The following is a 22,827-nucleotide window of genomic DNA, read 5'->3' as shown; positions in this document are numbered from 1 at the left end:
TCGAATTTACGTTGTAGATGTCTATTGGCTCCAGTAACCACTTAACACCAGGTGGGCTGTGACATCGTTCACCCATCTAAGCAAAAAATAATAATAATAATAATAAGTAAACATAAATGTTATTAAGTCCGCGGACTTCGTTGTCAGCCCTAAAGTTCTACAGCAGGAAGAATTAATGCTATCTATAAAAACAAAAACGAATTAAATATGTTTATTTAACTTTTTAAACGGCATATTAACCGTCCTACTTTTTGTTTACGAATTATTCTGTTTCCGCTATCATGTCACATTTTTAACCTTGAAACCTGTTGTACTTTTCAAGCACCCGTCTGTCATTTTAGACAGTTTTTCTGGATCTCTGAACAAACTTGAAAATCAAATGAAATGGAAATCCTAACAGTTTTTATTATTATTTCAAGTTCGTACTAAAAATGAACTCTCGATGTGACCACGAACTGATTGTGAATAAAACATGATTATCGTCTTATCGTTACGTATATGAACATGTTGCAAGCAAATTTCTTATTTCCACACAATCATCCTATTATCGGTCATCGACAGTGCACTTGTTACCTAGAAAACAGAAGTCCATAATTCAATAACCTATTTTCATAGTAGGAAATTATCTAATAGCTCAAAACAAAATAAATAAACTTAGTACGCAGTCTGCCGCCGAGGCGATTGCACGCGGCTTGTGTTCGATATCTACCGTATGAAAAAATAAAACGGAAAATAATTTACTTGTATTGTGGTGAGTTATAAATTATTTATATTATACATAGTTCATTCTATGAGCTACTATATTCACGTTATCTTAAAAGCTTGTTGAAATCGTTGTTGATGATGGCAATTAAACCTAATATAAATATCCCATCATATCGATTGCAAGGTCGCGAAATGATTCGCTAAAAATATGCGCGAGATGTAACGTACTTTTAGTAATGTACGTGTTATTTTGCGTTTTTTTTTTGTAGCATCTTTTTATTAATTTGATATTTAATAAAATATTATGGCACTGACAAACCTTTACACCGAACAAACATTAAGGGAGTTGAACCTACGATGTCATCAATTTGAATATTTATATTATTATGATTCGATAATTCAAATTAGATTAATATAAATCTATTCTGATTAACAAACCCGATTACTTTATGAAAATTAAAATTCAAACAAAATTTTGAGACAAATAAAGGTATCTACAGTATTACACTTTTTCCATTAAGTACATATACGAGGTTTTCAATAATTTTAAGTCCGTAATTTATGATTCATATAAAATACTGGCTGGTTCGACCAAATCCGCACCACTCTAGAGATCCCATACCACGACGCCCTTCATGCGGCCAATGATCGGAGGCGCTGGCGGTACATTACAAGGTGTAAAATCATACCGACGTATAATGGTCGCGACCCTCAGCAGTGAGGAAACGACGTGAGGAGGATAAAATACTGAACTGTGTAGTAAATATATCATCATGATCATAATCGGTTGCTCTTGGCAGAGCAGTCGTGGTCGTGTGGAATTCTTGGTTATTAAAGCGTTGACAGATGCTTTCCATAGGTTGCGAACCGAGGCCTGGCGCACACACTCGTTAAGTGGGGTTTCAGTAAGATCTTTCACCTGATCAGTCCAGCGCATGGAGATTCGTCCACGAGATCTCTTACCATTGACCCTACCCTGAACAACAAGTTTCTCGATAGACTCTGCTGGCCGTCGCGATACGTGTCCAAAATATCGAAGAATCCTGGATTTTACTGTTTACGACAACCTTTGAGAGATATTTAGTTCTTTTAGGATCGAGGCGTTGGTGCGATGCTCAGTCCAAGATATACGGAGCATCCTTCTCCAGCCCCACGTTCTTTCTTTTTCTTTCACAGTCCAGGTCTCAACCCCATATAAAAAGACGGGGAATATATAGAAGGATTAATTATTAATAATAAATAGTATTGAGCTAACACTGTGGATTCCTTAATTATATTTTAAATTAAGATAATACATTTCGTAGTTCAGTTTATCGGAATTGATAATGCGCTCTACAATTCGAGCATTAAAAACTTGTTTCTTGTTACTCAATATTTATTTTTTCCGATAACTTTACGTAATAACACCAAACCAAATTCGGTGTTCATTATATTATTTTCTAATACGATTATGTCTTTATTTTAATTACTAACACTCTCAATTTACCTTTTTAATGAACAATTAGTTTATACTTTGTCCTCGAGAATTAGCGTTCTCGAGTTGTTGCATTTATTTTATTTGATTGCTTAGATGAGCAAGCTTACAGCTGACCTTGGTATTAAATGGTTACCGGAGCCATAGACATTAACAACGTAAATGGCACGAACCACCTTGGGAAATAAGTTCTAAGAAGATTTATAGTACACTTCAAGCCGAAACCCATTACTGCTTTACGGCAGAAATAGGCAGAGTGGTGGTACCTACCCATGCGGGCTCACAAGACCCCTTGCCACCAGTAAACAAGTTTAAAAATGGTTGTGAAGAATACGCAGATATAAATAACGAATTAAATTTACTACATAACGCGTATATTACATTAAGTTACTATGTACCTAACTGTCTATCTTGTATCATACACAATCATGATATGCGTTGTGTTTTTTCAGATACTTAATTAATCATGGGTAAAGTGGCAACCGCTGAAGCTATGCGGTTCATGGTCGACTGCCTTAAGTCGGTAGGAACGGCAGTCAAGGCAGCTGAGCAGCAAGCGGAACTCCTCATTCAGGCAGACAGACTAGGACATCCCAGTCATGGAATGAACAGACTTGGTATGAAGAAAATAACGTTCGTATTTATTTTTCATTGGTATCTTTGAATGTTACAGCAGATATAGTTCAGATAAAGGTGGCGATCTATCCAGTTATCAACTTTTTTTTTTTTGCTACGATGAATGGAATAGCTCACAGCCCACCTGGTTAAGTGGTTACTGGAGCCCATAGACATCTACAATGTAAATGCGCCACCCACCTTGAGATATAAGTTCTAAGGTCTCAAGTATAGTTACAACGGCTGCCCCACTCTTTAAACCGAAACGCATCACTGCTTCACGGCAGAAATAGGCAGGGTGGCGGTACCTACCCGAGCGGACTCACAAGAGGTCCTAACACCAGTGAAAAACTAAACTAACTAACTTAGTCAACTAAAGGATGGGCGAACTGCTTCCCTTCCATTTGTAGTAGAACGAAGAGGACTGACCGCGGTCAAAAGTAGGACATCTGACCGACTCTACTTCGGCCAACAGCGATTTCTCAAGCCGCCCAGGCAGTGTTTTTTTTTATATTGGCCTATGGGCAGACGAGCATACGGCCCACCTGAGTGGTGAGTGGTTACCATGGCTCGTGGACGTCAACAATGCTAAGAGCAGAGGCAAACCACTGCCTACCGTTTAATACTCTCCACAAGCCACGTTTGAAGAAGAACATGTCATGGCGCTCGGGAAACACCGTGGAGGGGAGCTCATTCCATAGCCGGATGGTACGTGGCAAAAAATATCTTAGGAAACGCACTGTGGATGAACGCGGTGGCTCCAGGTAGTATTAATGAACTCTACTCCAGTGGCAGACGGTGTGATGGTAAAAAGGAGATGATGGTATCGTATCAAACAATTCCTCAGAGCACTCAGGTGAGTGCGAGATTCGGACATCTGTCAACTATCTTGTGTTCTATGATCGCTACCCGCGATAAAATGTATTTTATGATATATTCCAGAGATGTATGTGAACGACATTATAAGCGGAGCATGCCAGCCCAACAACGAACCCAAAATTCTGAAAGAGAACGCATCCACCGCGTGGGTCGACGCTAACAACGTGCTAGGCGCAACAGCCAGCCATTTCGCTATGGACATTGCCATTAAGAAAGCCCAGGAGACTGGAGTGGGATGGGTGACAGTCAAAGGTAAATTCTTTACTGTGACGGGAATGTTTCGGGACTTAAACATAATGAGCATTTCGAAGAGTGAAAGACTATTTGTATTGTATATTTTGTATTTGAATGGTGTACCTAAACATAATTCAACTGTTCTGCCGTGCTTGTGATATATAGGTACAGTAAGTGCCTTGGAGACACTTTTGAGAAAAACGCGGTTAAAGATTTCAATTTGTACTTTTGACGTTTCTCCCGAAGTTTAGAGCAAACCTAAGTTTTAATAAATGTTTAAGATAAATATAGGCTTTTGTAACAGTTTGCTTATTATTATTTTTATTTAGAAATAATATTTAAATTGTAAAGCTTGAAAAAATATTTATATTAAGGAATTAAAAAACTCGCACTAAACACACAGGCTGGCCGTGAACCCTTTTACCCATATAAAAAAATTAGAAATATACCACAACGGACAGAATGCTGTTTTAAAAAAATTACAACGCAGTTAAGACACTTCTAGAAATAGTTACTTAATACCGCGCCACTATAGAGCTTTGTATTAAAAAATGGATTGCAATGAATTTTCTTCATCATTCACCGATATCGTATAAGTACTGAAATGTGCCCTATGACACTATGACAATATCGGTTTAACATTGGCCATAACAGGTCGGCTAACCTTAACAGTGACCGGTTAATTGCTATTGTCTCAACTAGAATAAATAAATGAATAAAAGAACAAACACCATTATGTTCAAAAATGTTCATTCTTATTCTTAGGTTCTAATCACAACGGCATAGCAGGGTTCTGGGCAAAGAAGGCGGCTGATAAAGGACTAATAGGCATGGCATTCACGAATACTTCACCTTTACTGGCCCCTACCAGGAGCAAAAAGGTTTGAACATTGCTGATCTTAATTGTCGTGTCAATTTTAGACGATTTTTACTGGTGGTAGGACCTCTTGTGAGTCCGCGCGGGTAGGTACCACCGCCCCGTCTATTTCAGCCGTGAAGCAGTAATGCGTTTCGGTTTGAAGGGTGGGGCAGCCGTTGTAACTATACTAAGACCTTAGAACTTATATCTCAAGGTGTGTGGCGCATTTACGTTGTAAATGTCTATGGGCTCAAGTAACCTTATTGTAAAATTGTTTTGTTAAATTACTACACAATTGAAATGTTTTATATACCTCAAGCCCCAAGCTAGGTCTGAAAGGCTCCGGTAACCATTTAACACCAGGTGGGCCGCGAACTCGTTCATCGGTCTAAGGTAATAGAAAGTGTTAATGGTATTTATTATTGGTAAAACGTAAAATTGAAATCCAAAAAAAACTAGGGATGGTAGGCCGGGTATCATCGTCCGGCTCCATCTGAGCGGGTTTCGGATAGCCTGCCGACCGACAGGGCTGGTAGTCGTGGCGCCGACGACTGCCAGTCCGGGGTCCCGAAGGGGGAGGGTGATGGGAGAGATGTGCTCAGCACTAAGCGCTTCACTTTCCTCCCATTACCTATTCATGAGTTGTGTCATGCGAGGTGCGAACGTGGGTTGTTAAGCGACAGGAGGTAGGTTCGACTCCGACATGCCCCGCCCGCCATTCCCAGTGGAGGTCGGAAATCCGGCGATTTCTTCTTAGCAAATAAAGGGTTCTGTTAACCTCATATCTAGAGAATATAAAAAAAAAAACTAACAAACATATTATGTTTGAAACATTGACATGATTTTTTCAACCGATATTTATTCTGTACCGAAAATATTGATGTACATGTCTGCAATATACTGATGTTACCCCAAAAACGAATAATGAGAAATCGCCTTGAATAACGTACAAGTGACAACAAACACTTTTGATCACACCTACCTTACTATTTCGTTGACGAATTATTTTAAGTTTACCCTATCTTATCAAGCTTTTAAAGTATTTAATCGTTTTAAAAAAGTAGAACGTTCTCAATTCGGTTATTATTTTTATGTGTGTTACCTTGTAACTTCTGAAATTAACCTATTTTGATGATTTTTTTTATGGAAGCTGGTGCTTCTCGTCTGTCAATTTAAATAGGACCATTTAAATTAGATCTACATCTGACCAGTAGCATTTGAATTATCTTTAATAATCAATATTTAATTTACTTCGACTACATGTTGATGATATTCTCATTTTATTTTGATGAAGTCGGTTTTCTTTATTGTATTTTTTTTTAAATCTCTGTCATCGTTTCTTGTATTGCAACGAATCCTTAAAGACCGCTAAATTTAATAAAAACGTTGTTCCAGGCAGCTCTCGGTACTAATCCTCTATCAGTCGTTGCGCCCGCTTCGAAAGGAGAATCCTTCTATTTGGACATGGCAACTACAGCAGTTGCTGTTGGCAAGGTATCAAGATTATTTACGAAATCATGTTCACACACATGAGTCGACTAGTATCAAAGCCGGCAATGTGACTTTTGGACAATTACTGGTAAATCAGAAAAACGAATTATTGACTTTGTATTCCATTGGCAGTCACAAAACTCTTCTGAACGACATCTTAGATAAATAACAGGTTAAGTATTAACCTTTATTTAATGCAGGTTTTGAACCGTATTCTTTGAAGGAGACAATTATATTCAAATCAATCTGTATTGACATATCAATAACATTTTTTTGTCCAAATGCACAGATTGCCACCTTTGATAATAGACGACTCACATGTCATATTATCAAATTACCACAAATTTATCTATAGGTAGGTTATCATTATTATGAATACAACATTTAAAAGTACTCCTATTTATCGTGGGTCTGGTTCGTATACAATATCATTTTAAACAGAATTGGATGTAAAATACATTCATGCCCACATTTGAGCCTGTCGACATCTTGTCCAACTGGGTTGGGGGCCTGGTACAGAAAGCAGGAGGATAGTAGAGAAGTGGTTTCTCACTCTGGAGCCCTAACCACTGGTAGCTTGTGTCGTAAATACCGCCATCAGCGGCAATCAATTTTTTTAATTGTGTGTTTTTTTAAAATATATGTATATATATTTTTATTTGAAATATTGTGTAATAAATAATATCTTTTTTTTTAAATAGTGTAATAAGTGATAATAATAAAATTATAATCAAATTTCGTGTTTTCCAGATAGAAATGCAATGTCGTAAAGGCGAACCTTTGCCACTGGGCTGGGCACAGGGACCGGACGGTAAAATAACGCAAGACGCAGAACTGGTAATTTAATTATTACACTATTCATTTCTTATATACATTTATACATTTACATACATACATTGCGATTGCATGCAGCAGAGATGCGAATGTTGCGATGGATGTGTGGAGTAACGAGAATGGATAGAATACGGAATGAATATGTTAGAGGAAGTCTGAAAGTGGCACCTGTGACAGAGAAGCTGAGAAGTGCGCGTTTGGGATGGTATGGGCATGTGATGAGACGAAATGAAAATGAGGTTGGTAAGAGATTTTTGACTGTGAATGTGGAAGGATATAGAGGAAGAGGTAGACCTAAGAAGAAATGGATGGATAGCGTGAAAGACGATATAGGTAAGAGGGGAGTGAGCGAAGAAATGGTATATGATAGAAGAGTATGGAAGGAGAAAACATGTTGCGCCGACCCCAGGTGAGTGGATAATGATGAATAATTCATTTCTTATATCAGGACGGTAGGGGCAGATGTTGATGAGAATGTCGGACGATCAAAGATTATGGCATAAAAAAGGGAAGGTCGGTGCCCAGCCGTGGGTATCAAAGGGCTGAAGATTTAAAAAAAGCTTTATGATGTAGCGAGTAGGCAAGCAAGCTCCACATCGTATGACGTTACGTCATGTCACCTGACGTTTCGATACGCTAAGTAGTGGCATTTACGTTGTCTATGAATCGTTCGTCCGACTAAATACAAAAAAAAACGCTAAACCGCAACAAAAATTTAGGTGATTGCATTTACTGGTGGTAGGGCGCTTTATGAGCCTGCATGGATAGGCACCACCATAATTCTGCCGGGAAGCATTAATGCGTTTCAGTTTGAAGGATCGGGTAGGTAGCCGTTTACTATAAAAACAAACTTCGAATGTTTTCGAAAATCTCTCAAAATGGGTGGGTGACATTTACATTGTTGGGTTACATCAGATGGGATATGAGCTCCTCCATCCTTCTAAACAATAAAATAGGATTGTGACTAAACAAATATCAATTTAAACACGTTAGTTAAATTCGCCCAAAGTGTGCAAGTAACGATATCGTAACTATACTAACATTATATTATGTTAGGCCTTCAAAACGAGCTGCCTCATGCCTTTAGGCGGTGGTGAGAACACATCAGGATATAAGGGATTCGGACTATCTGCTGTAGTGGATATCTTCTCTGGGATATTGTCAGGTGAGTGTCAAGCGTTATGTTTAACGTTTAGTCTATTCGTTCTTGACAAGTTAAATTCATGATCACGGATTTTAATCTAGATTTTATTATATAAGGCTTGAAAAGGAAGATCATGTAGTATACTTATGATTCGTCCCGTGGTTCATTGTTGTAATTAAAATTTTGTTACGCGATATTGAAAATTATTTTCGGTGTCAGATATCCCGCCAAAAGATAACATAGTATTTGTTGTTGCATAATATGTAGGTAATATGAGCATAAAAATGTGATTATATCGTTCATCTAAATGTTTTAGGATCGAATTACGGTCATCACATACGGTCATGGTCGCACACTGGATCCGGAGGTCCAGCGAATCTGGGTCATTGCTTCGTCGCCGTGAACCCGGGAAGCTTTGCACCTGGTTTCGAGGACAGAATGGCGGAGAGTATACAGCACTGGAGACAGTTGGAGCCAGTGAGCAATTAAACTGACTTTTTAAAGTATTTTTGAAGTTTGTATTTTGCAAATACAAATTAAATGTGAAATGTTGATCTGTTCTTACCTGTCGTGAGGGTTTTGTTTTATCTTCATTTTACATACCTCATTTTACCTGGAGCCTCTGCGTTCATCTACAGTGCGTTTCCAGAGATCTTTTTTGGCGCGTAGCATTTGGCTTTGGAATGAGCTCCCCTCCAAAGTGTTTCCCGAGCGCTATGGTTATATTCTTCTTCAAAAAAGCTTGTGGAGAATACTTAACGGTAGGCAGGCTTGGCTCTGCCCCTGGCATTGCTGAAGCCCATGGGCGACGGTAATCACTCACCATCAGGTGGGCCGTTTGCTCGTCTGCCTACAAGGGCAATAAAATAAAATACTTTTTCTTAAATACACCTATGTCAAAAACGCAATCTTCTCGTGGCGATCTACAATTGCGTGAGGAGCCCTACACAGGGTTAAGCTTCATACTATGAAGTATACACCTCAGAGTATGAACTTAGTTGATATTCTGCTTCTCCTATATCTGTATCTATAAATATAAATGGCTGAAGTTTGTAATAATTGTGGTTTCCCACTATCTAAGGCATCCATTTTTTTCCAGACCGATCCTAACTTACCAGTCATGGCGCCTGGAGATAAAGAGAAGGAAGCGGCAAAAGAAACTGACGCGAACGGAACTGTATCCTATGTGAAACAGCAGATTGAATCAAGTGCAGAATTGGCCAAAAGACTCAAAGTCAAGCCGATGGTCGTGAAATTTAATTGAACTCTTAATCTCATCGAAAAAATAATGTTTTCTAGAACTTTCTACCATATCTAGATTCTTCTTGGACACTCTTATTATATATTTCTCCGACGCGACTAAAATATTATTTTACGAATTCAAATTGATTTTATAAGTAGGTAGTTTATTTAAGTAGATTATTATTGTATATATTTAAAATAAAAATCAAGCGAAATCAACCTTCCAAGCGAACTCCGTCTGCTCAATTTAGCTTAGAAATAAAAACTCAACCAACCAATTAGCTAGAAGTATAACTTCAAAACTAAATTGGTAGATAGGTACTCATTAAGAAATTGTTATTATAGCTATATGTTTACATTATCATTAAAGTGTAAAACAAAATAAAGCATTATTTAAATAATGCTATCAATTTTTAAATGGGACCAAATTGTGCAAGATGTCATGTGATATTATTACGGCACAAAGTGTCTAATTTTGTGTTTTTATAGTACCCAACGTTAATATAATGTATCTGCTATATCAATAAATTATTTTTTTAATTTTTCGTTTCATCGTTCGTTTCAAATTTAGTACTAGTATTTGGCTGAAAAATTTTTTGGGGCGGATTTTTTTTTATTGCTTGCATGGATGGACGAGGTCACGACCCACCTGGTGCTAAGTGGTTACCGGAGCTTATAGATACCAACGACATAAATACCGCCACACACTTTGAGACATGAACCCTAAGTCTCAGTTTTACGGCTGCTACTTAAAAAGAAACGCATTACTGCTTTATGGCAGGTAGGGTGATGGTACATAGGCGTGCAGGCTTACAAGATACAGTAATAACTACTACTACTACTACTACTACTACTCCACTGGCGCTATCACCCCGAAATGGGACTTGGCCTCCGACAGTAAATGTCATTCATTCCGGCGCTGCGCAACACCTTGCCATTCTGGCACTTGAAGCTCGCGTAGATCCCCTTTCGCAGCATTACCAGCGGTACTTGGGCCTCACTACGGGACGGCGTCCCTCTGGTACGTACGTACGTATCGACGTACACTCGTTTCACAGCCTGATCCTGCTCTATCCGCACTACATACAAGAGTAGGCTGTACCGTCGCGCCTTCGTCTCTCCTAGAATATTTGGCTCAATTATAATAACATAAACTAGTAATAACGTAATGTAACATTAACCAGTAATAACGCACCGGTCATCGTCTTCGTTCAACGAAGGGCTCGGCAAGTAAATTAGCCCACAGACACAGCCCACTGAGTTTGACTCCCTGGATCTTCTCAGTGGGTCGCGTTTCCAATCCAGTTAGATTAGATTCTGCAAAGCACTGCTCTTGCTAGGGTCAGTGTTAGCAACGTCGTCAGATCATCAACTTGTTAGATTACGCTCACATAGCCTCTCATTTCTTTTCCCTACCTATACTGATAGCCTTGAGAGGCTATTTCAGCTTCTCCTTAACGTGTAGGTGAACTTACGGGGCTCAAACCGGAACACAGAAGGAGGCCGCGGAACTCCGCGAAACACCGCGGTCTCCTCCCGGTGATGGTCACGGGGCAACCTGAGGGGTTTGAGGCTGCGCCGTACGCTACTGTCACTCTAGCGCACTGGCACCAGGAGGATGGCACGACGTGTCGGGACTGCGGCCTGCGATGCGGTTCGCGTTCGTGGTCGCTGTTGTCGCTGAACATACTCTAGAAGAGCAGCCCGGTCGGTGGTGTATCGCGTTCCGACCCGGCAGGCTAGTTCTGGCCCAGCGGGGTATTCCGGAACACCAGCGGCAACGCTCGTGCGGCCTGGTGGTGATGGGCCGCCGTACCACGGAGACCGTCGTCGTTGGTCGTCAACTATGGCCTCGATGACCCGTAGGTTGGGCGTCCTCAGGGTGGCGCCGCGAGTCTGGTGTTGACCGCTGGAACCCCCTACTCTGATCGGATTGTGACCCCGGACGTCGGGTGTAAGAGTGCAGGGGAGTCGTTTAGTGCGGTAGGACCCTAAAACTCCTTGGGCACGCGGTCTGCTCTCAACATCTACATATCGTCAAGTCCCTACATACACCGCGCGTTCCCTAGGTGCGGGGACTTCGTAGAAAGTTCGGCTTCCGGCCCGAAAAAAAAACCTAAAAGCACCGTTAATGGATCGGGAGGATTCGTAATGACGTGAAGCCTCTCAAGGCTATCAGCTTAGGTAGGAAAAAAAACGCAAATTAGAATTTTTGCGAACTTAATTTTCATAACACCATGTCATTCCTATACCCTGAAAATGTAAATATCATGTATTAAGCATTTCAATAACGAATTTGATAATGTCGGCGGGATGAGGTACAATCGGATCGCTCGGATCGTCGGATACCACGCCTTCAAATGAAATGAAGTTTATTTATTTGAGACTAATCAATTTGGATGATGAGCAATTTTGGATGAAATTAAATGAAACGAGATGATGAATTTAACGCTCAATAACATGTGGTAATAAACTGAGACTTTCTGGAAGAACCCGAGAAGCTACGTCCACCATTTTATTTCGTTTTCCCACAATTTTACACTTTTAGAGATGCTAGACAATAAATAGACCACCATTATTAAACGTTTAAAGCTAAAGAAACAAAAAGAAAAATAAAACAAATTGCACAACTTCGCTCCTCGTGTTTCCGCCAAAGAGTCCAATTTTGTATTCTTGTTTTTTTAAGTATGGCAATTGGCTTCTTCCAGTATCGAATTTATTGCCATTACTGCCAGTGTCAAATTTATAAAAATATTCAGTTAATGTAAATTGATATTTTACAAAAATGATATGAAGCAAAATCAGATAATTTGAGACTTTAATCAATTGGAATGAAATTAAATGAAACTAGATGAGATAAGATGAAATTTTGTACTCATTTGTTGTTTTTGCGCTAAAATTTTTTCTCTACGCTCTTGGCAGAGGCGTCGTCAAGGTTATATTTTTGAAGTCCTTATATTTTTAGTGACGAATTTTACAAACCAGCGCCACTCCTGTCTTTATTATTCATCTAAAGTAATTTTTAATGTTTAAAACATTTTAAAATCTCTTCAAATTTTCTATCAATACATTTTTTTTCAGCAACCTTAGAATAACAACTCACAATGAACTTGCTTAAATACATACTATAGAAAAAAATGTGTGCGTGTACTAGTGTACACACGTAAGAAGTGAAACTTATTTATGGCCTTATTTTTCGAAAAATGATCTACATGCAACTTTCTAGAAATTGGTTAAATAAAGTTAAATTAGATAAAGTTTAAACAAAAGGATTTTATTATCATAGACATGAATACAAAAAAGTTAAATTAGATAAAGTTTAAACAAAAGGATTTTATTATCATAGACATGAATACAAAACAGATGGCGCGTAACGGAAAAATGTGACGCGTAACCGAAAAACGTGACGGTAAATTTTTTTCCAACGCCGATAAGGAAGTTTCACTTCAAAAACCCAACGTGACTTTATATTCACTAGCGTTTTGTTCCGTGTAGTGGTAGCATATTTTTTTTCGTCATATAGCACTTACCGTAGGCGCCGCTGGCTCCCAGTGTAACACTCTAAATACTACTTTCGTTTATTTCAACCTATTTAATTTATTAACATATTAATTGCGGTAAAGTTAAGAATTACAGTCTATCTATCTATCTCTTAGGTTTATAAGAATTACAGTCAAAGAGCAAAAAATGTATTCGCAAGTGACAGACTGTGATTGAAGACAGTGATTTATAAGTGACAGTTCTCATTCGTGACACTTCGTCTAATCATTTTTTATTCGTATGTTCGTTTTGTGAATTTAATTATCAAAACTTAGTTTCGTGTATGCATGTATTTACAATGTAAATTTATTTTTTTATTTCATTATTTTTCCATTATCTACGTTAAGATTTTCTTTTAAATTAATGCGATAAAACGTTTTAATTCAATGGAAAGTTCTAAATAGAAAATTACTTCGCTTACTTTCACTTTGCTTTTGAATATCAAATTTCTGCTAGTTAAAATCAAGTGAGCAAACGTCCAGCTTTGATATTCCTTATAATAAAAATATATATCCGTAAAACAGACTAAAAAAAATATTTAATAAAATGTACCGAAACGCGAATTGAACTTTGAATGATATTTGAACTGTGTGTGTTTACAAGACAGTGGATGCGAGGATACATAAACCGACATTATATTATTGAACATCGACTGGCAATTTTTTAAAGGTAAGTCTTTATTTTTTGGCATATATTGGTAGACGAGCTTACGTTCTTTCTGGGGTTAACAGCTTACCAAAACCCTCAGAAGCGATATCAAGGACCGCAGCTACCCACCCTAAAAACTATCATAACACATCAAACCGGAACACAAGACTACATTGGGGTAGAAATCAGCAGGAAACTTGCAGCAACACCATAAAATACCATAACAGCTTATAAAGTTTATTTTCAATTTGTTAAGGCTTCTTATATAAAATATTAACTTAGCTCTTACATACTATTTTGATTTTAAAAAAGGAGTCGATAGAATCGGATTGATTTTTAAGTTTGATTAAATGAGGATTTTAGTAGATAGCAACTTAGCTTTGCGCTGGCATTACTGGCGTCTAAGTGTGATGGTAACCACTCACCATCAGGTGGGTCATATATGCGAATGCCCACAAAGGCAAAAAAAAAGTAGAGTAATATTTAATATCATGAAAACCTAACAATTACAAATTAATGTTAGAATATAATGTTAATTGAATAAATTATTAATTATATATTTATTTAATACAATAGGTTAACTAATCATAATTATATAAATATTATTAGTAAAATTTACTTTTGATTCACTATTAAATTGAATTAATGGACAGAAAATGTGAATATTCATAGCAGTAAAAAGAAAACAAGTTAATGATAACATCATTTTGATAACGGTATTTTGTGTGACATCTTATTTTTTATTTTTGTTGTTATACTTTCTATTTTTATTTGAATTTGATTCACAACATAGTCAGTACTTTGGGGAAACATTAGCTTCTGGAATTACTTATGCGGGGTCTCATTTGTTTCACTCAACCATAACACAGGTTTCCTTCTTAGCTTGGTGCCATTAGATGTGGAACAATAATTTAATTACTAAATCAATTTTAGCCTTTTTTTTAGCCATTTTAGCCAGGAAAAGCCTATGTCCAGCAGTGGACTGCTATAGGGTAATGATGATGATGATCAAATAATCTGTATAATCGAGAAGTTTGCAAATTCAATACCAAGTTAGTGTGTTAAATTATTATACTTATATTTTTCATCTTATTAATTAATTATTATTAATCTTTCCCAAACTAACCAAAAAACAGCAGATTAACAAGATTGAAATCCATTCAGAAATAAGCTAATGAGTATAGTTATAATTTCATGCTAAATAAAGAGCACACTTTGTTAACTTTTAGTATCAATGTTCACATTAGCCATATATTCAACTTTTATACCTGAATATTGGCTAAAAAATTGGGATAGTCAAACCGAATAAAGTTATTTTGGCCATATACATATTAACAATAAAATATATCAAAATATGTCTTTAAGGAACATATACACAATTTAATATACAAAAATTGATTTATTTTAATAAAAATGACATTATTACAAATTGAATTGATGAATTTGTACCGACTAAGCTTCATTGAGCTCTACCACTAATTGTACCTATTCTTAATATTTTCGTAACTGGTTTTATTTTAATTTGATAACATTACTTAAAATTAAAAATAATAAATGAAGTCAGTTCTTATAAAACAATTTAATTCCTCTGTGTTATCTTCATGGCCTCACACTTGCACCTACGATAACCCTAAATGTAAAAATATTTATTTTCTGGGTATGTATGTTTTATCCTGCTTAATTATGTTGATATGAAATAACCTTGACCAAAAGACACGGTCTAAGAAAAGATCTCAAGTATTAATCTCAAGTATTATTTGTTCTACGAGGAATACTCTGAGGAATCATTTTGTTCGTCGAATCACTTCGGTTATTTCATTCAACCTAGAAACACTGTGTTCATCTATAGTGCCTTGCCAGAAATATTTTTCGCCACGTACTATCCGGCTGTGGAGTAAACTGCGATGTTTTCAGAGTGCTAACAACTTCCTATTTTACGAGGTTTTAGTAGAGCCCTCAGCAGTAGGCAACGTCTTGCCTCTGCCCCTCGCATTACCGATGACCATGTACAGAATACTGACCGTCAGATAGGCCGTAGGTCCGTTTGCCTACAAATACAATAAAAACCTTTACATTATTATTGCTTAAAATCTATTTCGAAATTAAAAATGCACTTTTTAATATTCTTCAAATCTATTACTCAACTGGCTACCTTTAAGGGTCTTTTTCCGTCAATGTTATCACGTGATTCAATTTTATGAAATACGTAAGTTGGTTGTAGTCTGTCGCGTCTACAAACATTTGTTGATGTTAAGTTACAACAAAGTTTCGTGGTCCAACAACAACAGGATATCCGATAGTTGAACGTTTATCTTGTTATCAAATTCAGTAGTATAAATGGGTCATTTGATATCCCTGGTGGGGCGCACCTAATCGTACGTAATTATCTGTAATTGAGCTCACAAACGCTAATTGACTACAAAAATTTGATATGACAAGCGGTGTGTGTGTTTTTTTGTGAATTTGATTCGCTGTCGTCTCCATTAAGCTCTGTGCAAATATTTCGGCACATTTCTGTTACGAAACAAACTGCCCATGAGCCACTTTGAAGGGTACGTAAAGACTGTTCTTTAATAGAACCTAATTAGAAGTTCAAGCCCATCATTGTATTTGGTTTGTGCAGCCGGTAGCATTTATACTGCTGTGTCTGTATAGCCGCTTAAGACCCAATGAAATTACATGCGCAATTAAAAGATAAACTCGGTAAAAGAGGGATTATTAAAGTTTGACTTGAAATAAAATGCGTGATAATCTTTACTAAATCTAAGCAAATAACTGTGTTTGTTGCTGACGCGTCGTTTATCGCGTTGATTTGAGTTTTTAATAGTTGTTGTTGACTCAATAGAAATTTTTTAACACCAACAATGATTGCTATCCAGCCAGCGGTTGCAATTAAATGTGTATCACATTGACAACTTCGCTGGCAAAATTCAATTATCTCAAGAACAGTTTCTCGACATTGTTTTCATCGCTATTCGCACTTAAAGCCTCTTAATATATATTTATTTAAAGAGGCAGTTCCACGGGTCATGTTAAAATGCGTTGGTCGCGATATTTATGAAACCATAGCAAAGCGATTTGCCATATTGCGGCATAAATAGCACCACCCCTCATCTCTTCCCGCGGGCTTGGGATCGACTAAGATATGGTAACCGTAATCGTCGAACTCGGCTAAGAGTTCGACGTTCAACCTAACTCATTTGTTTTCATGCGCTAACCCGCCGAATTTCTTGCTGGATCTTCTCAGCGGGTCGCGATTCCGATCCAGTAGTATATTCATTAGTGAAGCAAATGCCCTTGAGTTGTCAGGTTTCTTCCGGAGGCGCTCAGGGAACTCTTATCAAATCCCATCCTTGGCTGTGCTCGTACTCACTCACCTGTCCTGGTGAAACTGGAAAGGCTTCCGGGCTACCAATAATCCTTTCAGCGTACCGTGATCTCCAACTGGGATTTACTGATGGAAAAGTGTATCACTAGCGAGCACGAGTAAGTGCCTGCCTATTTTTGCAACTAAATATAATATTACAATACAATTGAGACTTCGATTTCACGTCTGGGTGAGTGGCATAATTGTGATGTCTATATGGTTCGGTAATTAACCACTAAACGGGTGACTAGAAACTCACTAAGTGAGTAGTGCGTTCGTTAGGTCGGTTACAATATCGCTGGACCATGCTGGAATGTGAAGCCTCTCCTAGTTTCACTTTTGCCAGGTCCAGAGATAATGTAACCGGGCTGTAGTGACCTTTATAGCTACCACTTTTGTATTGCTCGGTAACAATATCTCTGGACCTTGCTGGAATGTGAAGCCCATCCCCGTTTCCATTTCGCCAGGTCCAGAGATAATGTAACCGGGTTGTGTACAATATTATTGTTTTTAAGACTTAGTCATTATCAATTATTTTGAAATTGATAAGATTAAACACGCGAATGCTTTATGCCGAAAAAAACACTACCATTTGTTCTAAAAAAGAGGCGTTAACCTAAGAAGAGCGTACAGAACAAACTCAACAGTAAAATTAATTTATAATAGAGGAGTATCATTGTTCCGTACAATAGATATTAATATTACATTTACATAATTTAACCGATGTGACTATTTTTCAAATGCTTTATTCATGACGATTGGCTGTGCATGAGTATATATTTTCTTGAAGTCACCAAGGCCGGTCATTCAGCTGCAAGTTGTCCAAAGTACCGAGTGACAATTATTGTAGTAATAACCTTGTTGCAATAACTAGTAATTAACGTACAAACATATTGTGGACTCGGATAGTGAACTTTGAATAGTAAATATTATGAAAATTATTAGGTATCATTAGTCTTGTATAGGTTTGAATTTATCTGTCAGATGAACTCATTTAATTTCAGTGATGTCATCGTCCTTCTGTATACATAAATGGCGCTGATGTTATTGTCGAAAGTGATTTAGATGCCGTGGGCGAATCGCTAAAAGTTACTATTATAACATAATTTTATTTGTCTGCATATATATATAGCCAGCAGGCCCAAGGAGCTCCGGTCACAGTCCTCGTCGAACACGTCGCTTGCGCCGAAGGGCTGGACAAGTGAATTAACCCATAGACACGGCCCACTGAGTTTCTCACCGGGTCTTCTCAGTCGGACGCGTTTCCGATCCGGTAGTAGATTCTAGGAAGCACTGCTCTTGCTAGGGCCAGTGTTAGCAACACACCCGGCTTGAGCCATGTAAGCTCACCTACACGTCAGGGAGAAGCTGAAACAGCCTCTCAAGGCTATCACCATAGGTTACTTTATTTTTCCTACCTATGGTGGGGCTATTCTGGCTTCACCTTGGTTGGTGAACAAACTCACGGAGCTCCGCCTGAAACGACATAACAATTGAGCGATAATACGAAAGGAAAAAAAGAAATTTGACGATGAAAAAAGTTTTGACGATTCGCATGCTTGTTTGTAAATAACGATTTTCATAGTCAGCTTTTTTTAATCTAATATCTTGATCGAGCTTGTAAAACTGCGTCACATTTGCTATATCATCATGAAGTCGCTTGAGACTTGAAGCTTTTAAATTTAAGAAAGCGCCATCTGTGTGCGGCGTGTGGTGGCTTAAAGCTCCCAGTGGAATAACTTAACTTCAAAGCTTGTAGTTTCACTTTTCACAGGCTTCGTCCATTTCCACAAATATGCGATAGGTGGCACCATGTTTAGAAAAATACTAATGTAGCAATTTCTATATAAATTTTAATAAATGTAAGGACTACAGTTTTCCTCATAATATTTTTTAAAAGAAATATCCATCACAAATCTCACATCAAAAGTATACCGATGTTGGGCAGCAACTGGCAAAACTGCAAAGTCGAATACTCATACAACACTGACATGACCAGATCAAAATTTAAGGGATATAATATTATATTTATGTTCTTTTTGTCCATGTTTCGTATCCTTACTAATGCCAGGCGTAATCTGCCGACACTTCCTGGTGGAATATTGAAATAGCCCAATTTTTATGGTATTATTAAAGTTCCCACTGATAGGTGTTGCTAAGTAAACAAGTTTTCAGTAGTCGGTGCTGCGTCAACGTAGGATTAAAAAAAAAAAAAACCAATTAAAGAAAAATGGCGCAGAACTTCCCACAATTCATGCACGCGGCTTTTTCATTTCACGCCAAAGGTAGAGAAAGCAATACTGTATAAATAAAAATAAAACTCTACAGTAAACTTCACCATGTTTCTGCAATTATATTTCATAATTCTATTAAAAACTCAAATTGTTTGTTGTAGTTTAATGAGAACTCTAGATTTCGGTTGTCCCAGACTAAGCCGCGTCTGGGAGTCGACCGCAAATTAAAAAACTTGTTTGGTCTGCAGTCCCGTGTGGTCTCTCTCAATTTGTCACTTTTAAGCTTACCGTATACTCACAATTTTATTGTCTAACCTTTTTATTATTATATGGCATTTTAAAGGCGAAAGAGTTTACGGCCATTTCTTATCAAATTGTTACTGAATAATACAATGTAGGTAGCGACAGACGACCCAGTGAAAATCGCTGGGTCAGGTTGGATACAGGTGGCAACGGACAGGCCGCACTGGAGATCGATTGGAGAGGCCTATGTTTAGCAGTGGACAGCTATAAGGCTAAGATGATGATGATGAGGTAGCGACCCATCCACGTCGAGACGTGAGATCGAAATTTGAATTGTAGGTTTTATTGCTGTTTACCACCAGTTACCTAATTAGACGAAATAAAAACATGAAAGTAAATACTTTAACTATGTTGTGATTATGTATAAGTACAAGTTGAGTTGTCGCAACTCTCGCCAACGCTTATAGTTCAGTGAATATTGGCCATTAACAGTGTGGGACGATGATGGCTTAACTCAATACGTGGTCGGTGATCGGTTCCTCGTTATAGTTGTGATATTGTTCCGTGATATAATACCTACACTAGAAAGTAAAATTTTTCAAAACAATGACATCTTATGTTTATAAATTATGTACATGCCTCGGTGGCCTCCACAATATTACAGCTAAGAGATTGTCTGTCTGTTTATGGGCTTCAAGAGTTTGGTGCCAAGTATGTGACGCTAAGGCGTAACCATGTCCAAAATAGTAGGCAGTATTATATATTCAGTACATCTATACGATATTTTGACAATGCCATATAAGGCACCGCCTTGTATATAAAATCGGATTGGACAGTAAACACGTGCCAATCTGTAAGTTTTACTATCGACCATATTTAACGGCTCCGCAATAAATGCTTCTTGACACATAATAAAATATTCGACTTTAGTACGAGCCGATAGATGCTTATGTGCTTATTTATTATAAATGCGTGGAAATCCCTGACACTGCGCGGTTATAGTACGTATGTAGTTTCTTTATTGCCCACCTATTCGCGGGTAGCCTAAGAGGGCTATTTCAGCTGCGCCCAGACTGGTAGGTGAAGAATTTGCTAACACTAGCCCTAGCAAGAGCAGTGCTTCGCAGAATCTACCACCGGATCGGAATCGCGACCCACTGAGAATATCCGGCGCAAACTCAGTGGGCTGTGTCTGTGGGCTAATTTACTCGCCGAGCCCCTCGTCGCAAGCGACGGGTTCGACGAGAACGTTGACCGGTGCGTTATTACTGGTTAATGTTACATTACGTTATTACTAGTTTATGTTATTATTATTGAGCCAAATATTCTAGGAGAGACGAAGGCGCGACGGTTCTTACTCTTGTATGTATTGCGGATAGAGCAGGATCAGGCTGTGATACAAGTGTACATGGATACGTACGTACGTACCGCAGGGACGCCGACCCGTAGTGAGGCCCGTAGTGAGTGTCTATGGGCTACTTAAGTAGTAGGAAATAAGATGTCTATGGGCTTCAGTAACCATTTAACACCAGGTGGGCTGTCAGCTCGTCCACCCATCTAAGCAATAAGAAAACAAACAAAAAAAATACCAAATGGGTTATACCAATAGGTATACATAGCTAATCTGTATAATAATGATGATGAATATCTAATCAATAATAATAATTATTATTAATAAATATATGTGAGCAATCTTGCTCGGTAAATCGAAAGTTGTCATTGAAAATGAGACTTTCCCTAAAAATCCTTGCTCTTATCCTAATCTGTTTTATTCACCAGCAGATGTCTCAAAGAAATAACCCTACCTTTTATAGCATAGTGTAGTACTGAAACCAAACCGTTATCAATCTATAATATGTAATTATTAGCGTAGTTTCAATAATTTTATCGAATTAAATACGAAACCATTGTTATATAATAATAAAAGTTATTTTATGACTAAAATAGTTGAAACTCAAAGTAAAAACTACAGTACGATAATTATATATTTCAGAGATATGAGAGAACAGAATTTAATGATAAATAGTAAGTCTAGCCGCGTCGCCGCATAGACTATTCATCATACATGCCTTTCCACCCCCACCCATCGTCTAATAACATACTGTTCTCTCCTACCATTGTTTGTTTTAAAGCAATGCACCAACGTCATTCTAAATATTTGTCGATATTAGAAGGTTTGGGTTGCAAAAATCGATTTTGTACGAAAACTTTCTTGTTCTAAATGAGAGGATGAGCTCGCGGCCCCTCTGTTTCTTAGTTACTGAAGCCAGTAGACCTTGACACGTGAGGTTGTAATCTCAATTGTATTCTAAAATGACTATCACAAAATAAACTACAGACGTATTTATCAAAATTATTATTTAAGTACTAAACGAAAAACCAACAAGACTCGACAAAGCTTAAACTCAAACGAATCAACTATGTTTCTATTCCATAGAACGATAACAATGAGATGAAAATAACGACGTTCATTAAATAATAAATGTTATTACAAACATAAAAATGGAACTATTCAATCTGCAGTTTCCATAGAAAAATGTAAATTAAATGACGTATTTTCTTTTCATATAAGTATATTTCTTAATTACCGACAACCAATTTACGATTGTAACAAGCAGGTACATTCGGAAGCAATATAGGCACGTTACGGATTCACTAATGACATCACCGCGCCGTTGTAATGCAACGCGCCTGTATTAAATAACGGTCAGCTGTTGAATTACAACGCGACGGCTATGATTTCATTGTGTACAAAAGCTTAGGTCAAATAATACGATTACTACTCACTCTTGTAAATCTGAAATTGAGGAGCCAGCGCCAGTCGTATCGAATTATGCACTAGCTACGGCAGCGACCCCGTTCGCAAAAATTTTGTTCCGCCTTTCCCAAAGCCTTGTGGGCGCTGCAGGCCTAATGGGGGGCGGTATCCTCCCGATCCACTAACGGTGCTTCTAGGTACTTCAAGCACCGGTCGCCGTCCTCGTCGAACCCGTCGCTTGCGACGAAGGGCTCGACGAGTAAATTAACTCTCAGACACAGCCCACTGAGTTTCTCGCCGGATCTTCTCAGTGGGTCGCGTTTCCGATCCGGTGGTAGATTCTGCGAAGCACGACTCTTGCTAGGGTTCGTGTTAGCATCGTCGTCAGGTTTGAGCCCTGTGAGCTCACCTACTAGTTACGGTTACGCTGGAATAGCCGCTACAGGCTACCAGCTTAGGTTTAAAAAAAAAAAAAAGGGGCGATAAGAGACTCAGAAAAAAATGGGGGCGTTGTGTAGAGGCTTCAAAGGCGATTTTTATTTCATCTAAGAGGACTTTCA

The 22,827-nt window shown here is 38.0% G+C and overlaps 2 protein-coding genes and 3 long non-coding RNA genes across 6 annotated transcripts in view; 3 read left to right on the top strand and 2 right to left on the bottom strand.

Annotated features, from left to right (window-relative positions):
* The first annotated feature begins 144 nt into the window (after nt 1-144).
* Nucleotides 145-10,029, top strand: LOC101742045 (uncharacterized oxidoreductase YjmC). 2 transcript variants are annotated; one of them, XM_004922393.5, is made up of 9 exons: nt 145-751; nt 2,632-2,796; nt 3,737-3,925; nt 4,673-4,788; nt 6,162-6,260; nt 7,008-7,094; nt 8,148-8,256; nt 8,552-8,712; nt 9,335-10,029. In XM_004922393.5, the coding sequence occupies exons 2-9, from the start codon at nt 2,646-2,648 to the stop codon at nt 9,497-9,499; spliced, it is 1,077 nt and encodes a 358-aa protein (XP_004922450.1). In that variant the 5' UTR covers nt 145-751; nt 2,632-2,645; the 3' UTR covers nt 9,500-10,029. The 2 variants fall into 2 exon arrangements, with proteins under 2 accessions (XP_004922450.1, XP_012550024.1); XM_012694570.4 differs by lacking the exon at nt 145-751 and having other exon boundaries at nt 2,671-2,812.
* Nucleotides 9,334-12,146, bottom strand: LOC134200697 (uncharacterized). Its single transcript, XR_009975714.1, has 2 exons — nt 10,673-12,146; nt 9,334-10,598 (listed from the first exon to the last, which is right to left on the bottom strand). It is a non-coding gene; the product is annotated as an uncharacterized LOC134200697 (long non-coding RNA).
* Nucleotides 12,147-12,191: 45 nt separating this feature from the next.
* On the top strand, nt 12,192-12,746 carry LOC134200694 (uncharacterized). Its single transcript, XR_009975711.1, has 2 exons — nt 12,192-12,412; nt 12,559-12,746. It is a non-coding gene; the product is annotated as an uncharacterized LOC134200694 (long non-coding RNA).
* Nucleotides 12,747-15,044: 2,298 nt separating this feature from the next.
* Nucleotides 15,045-16,099, bottom strand: LOC134200695 (uncharacterized). The gene is made up of 2 exons (XR_009975712.1): nt 15,818-16,099; nt 15,045-15,713 (listed from the first exon to the last, which is right to left on the bottom strand). It is a non-coding gene; the product is annotated as an uncharacterized LOC134200695 (long non-coding RNA).
* FDL (fused lobes) overlaps nt 16,076-22,827 on the top strand; it is a gene marked incomplete at its 5' end in the record, with an annotated part of 71,878 nt that continues 65,126 nt past the window's right edge. The window contains 1 exon segment of the mRNA NM_001172457.1: nt 16,076-16,217.

The sequence above is a fragment of the Bombyx mori genome, chromosome 19 (genome assembly GCF_030269925.1).
Source record: "Bombyx mori chromosome 19, ASM3026992v2".
Taxonomy (NCBI): domain Eukaryota; kingdom Metazoa; phylum Arthropoda; class Insecta; order Lepidoptera; family Bombycidae; genus Bombyx; species Bombyx mori.
This window is presented reverse-complemented; position numbering and strand designations above follow the sequence as displayed.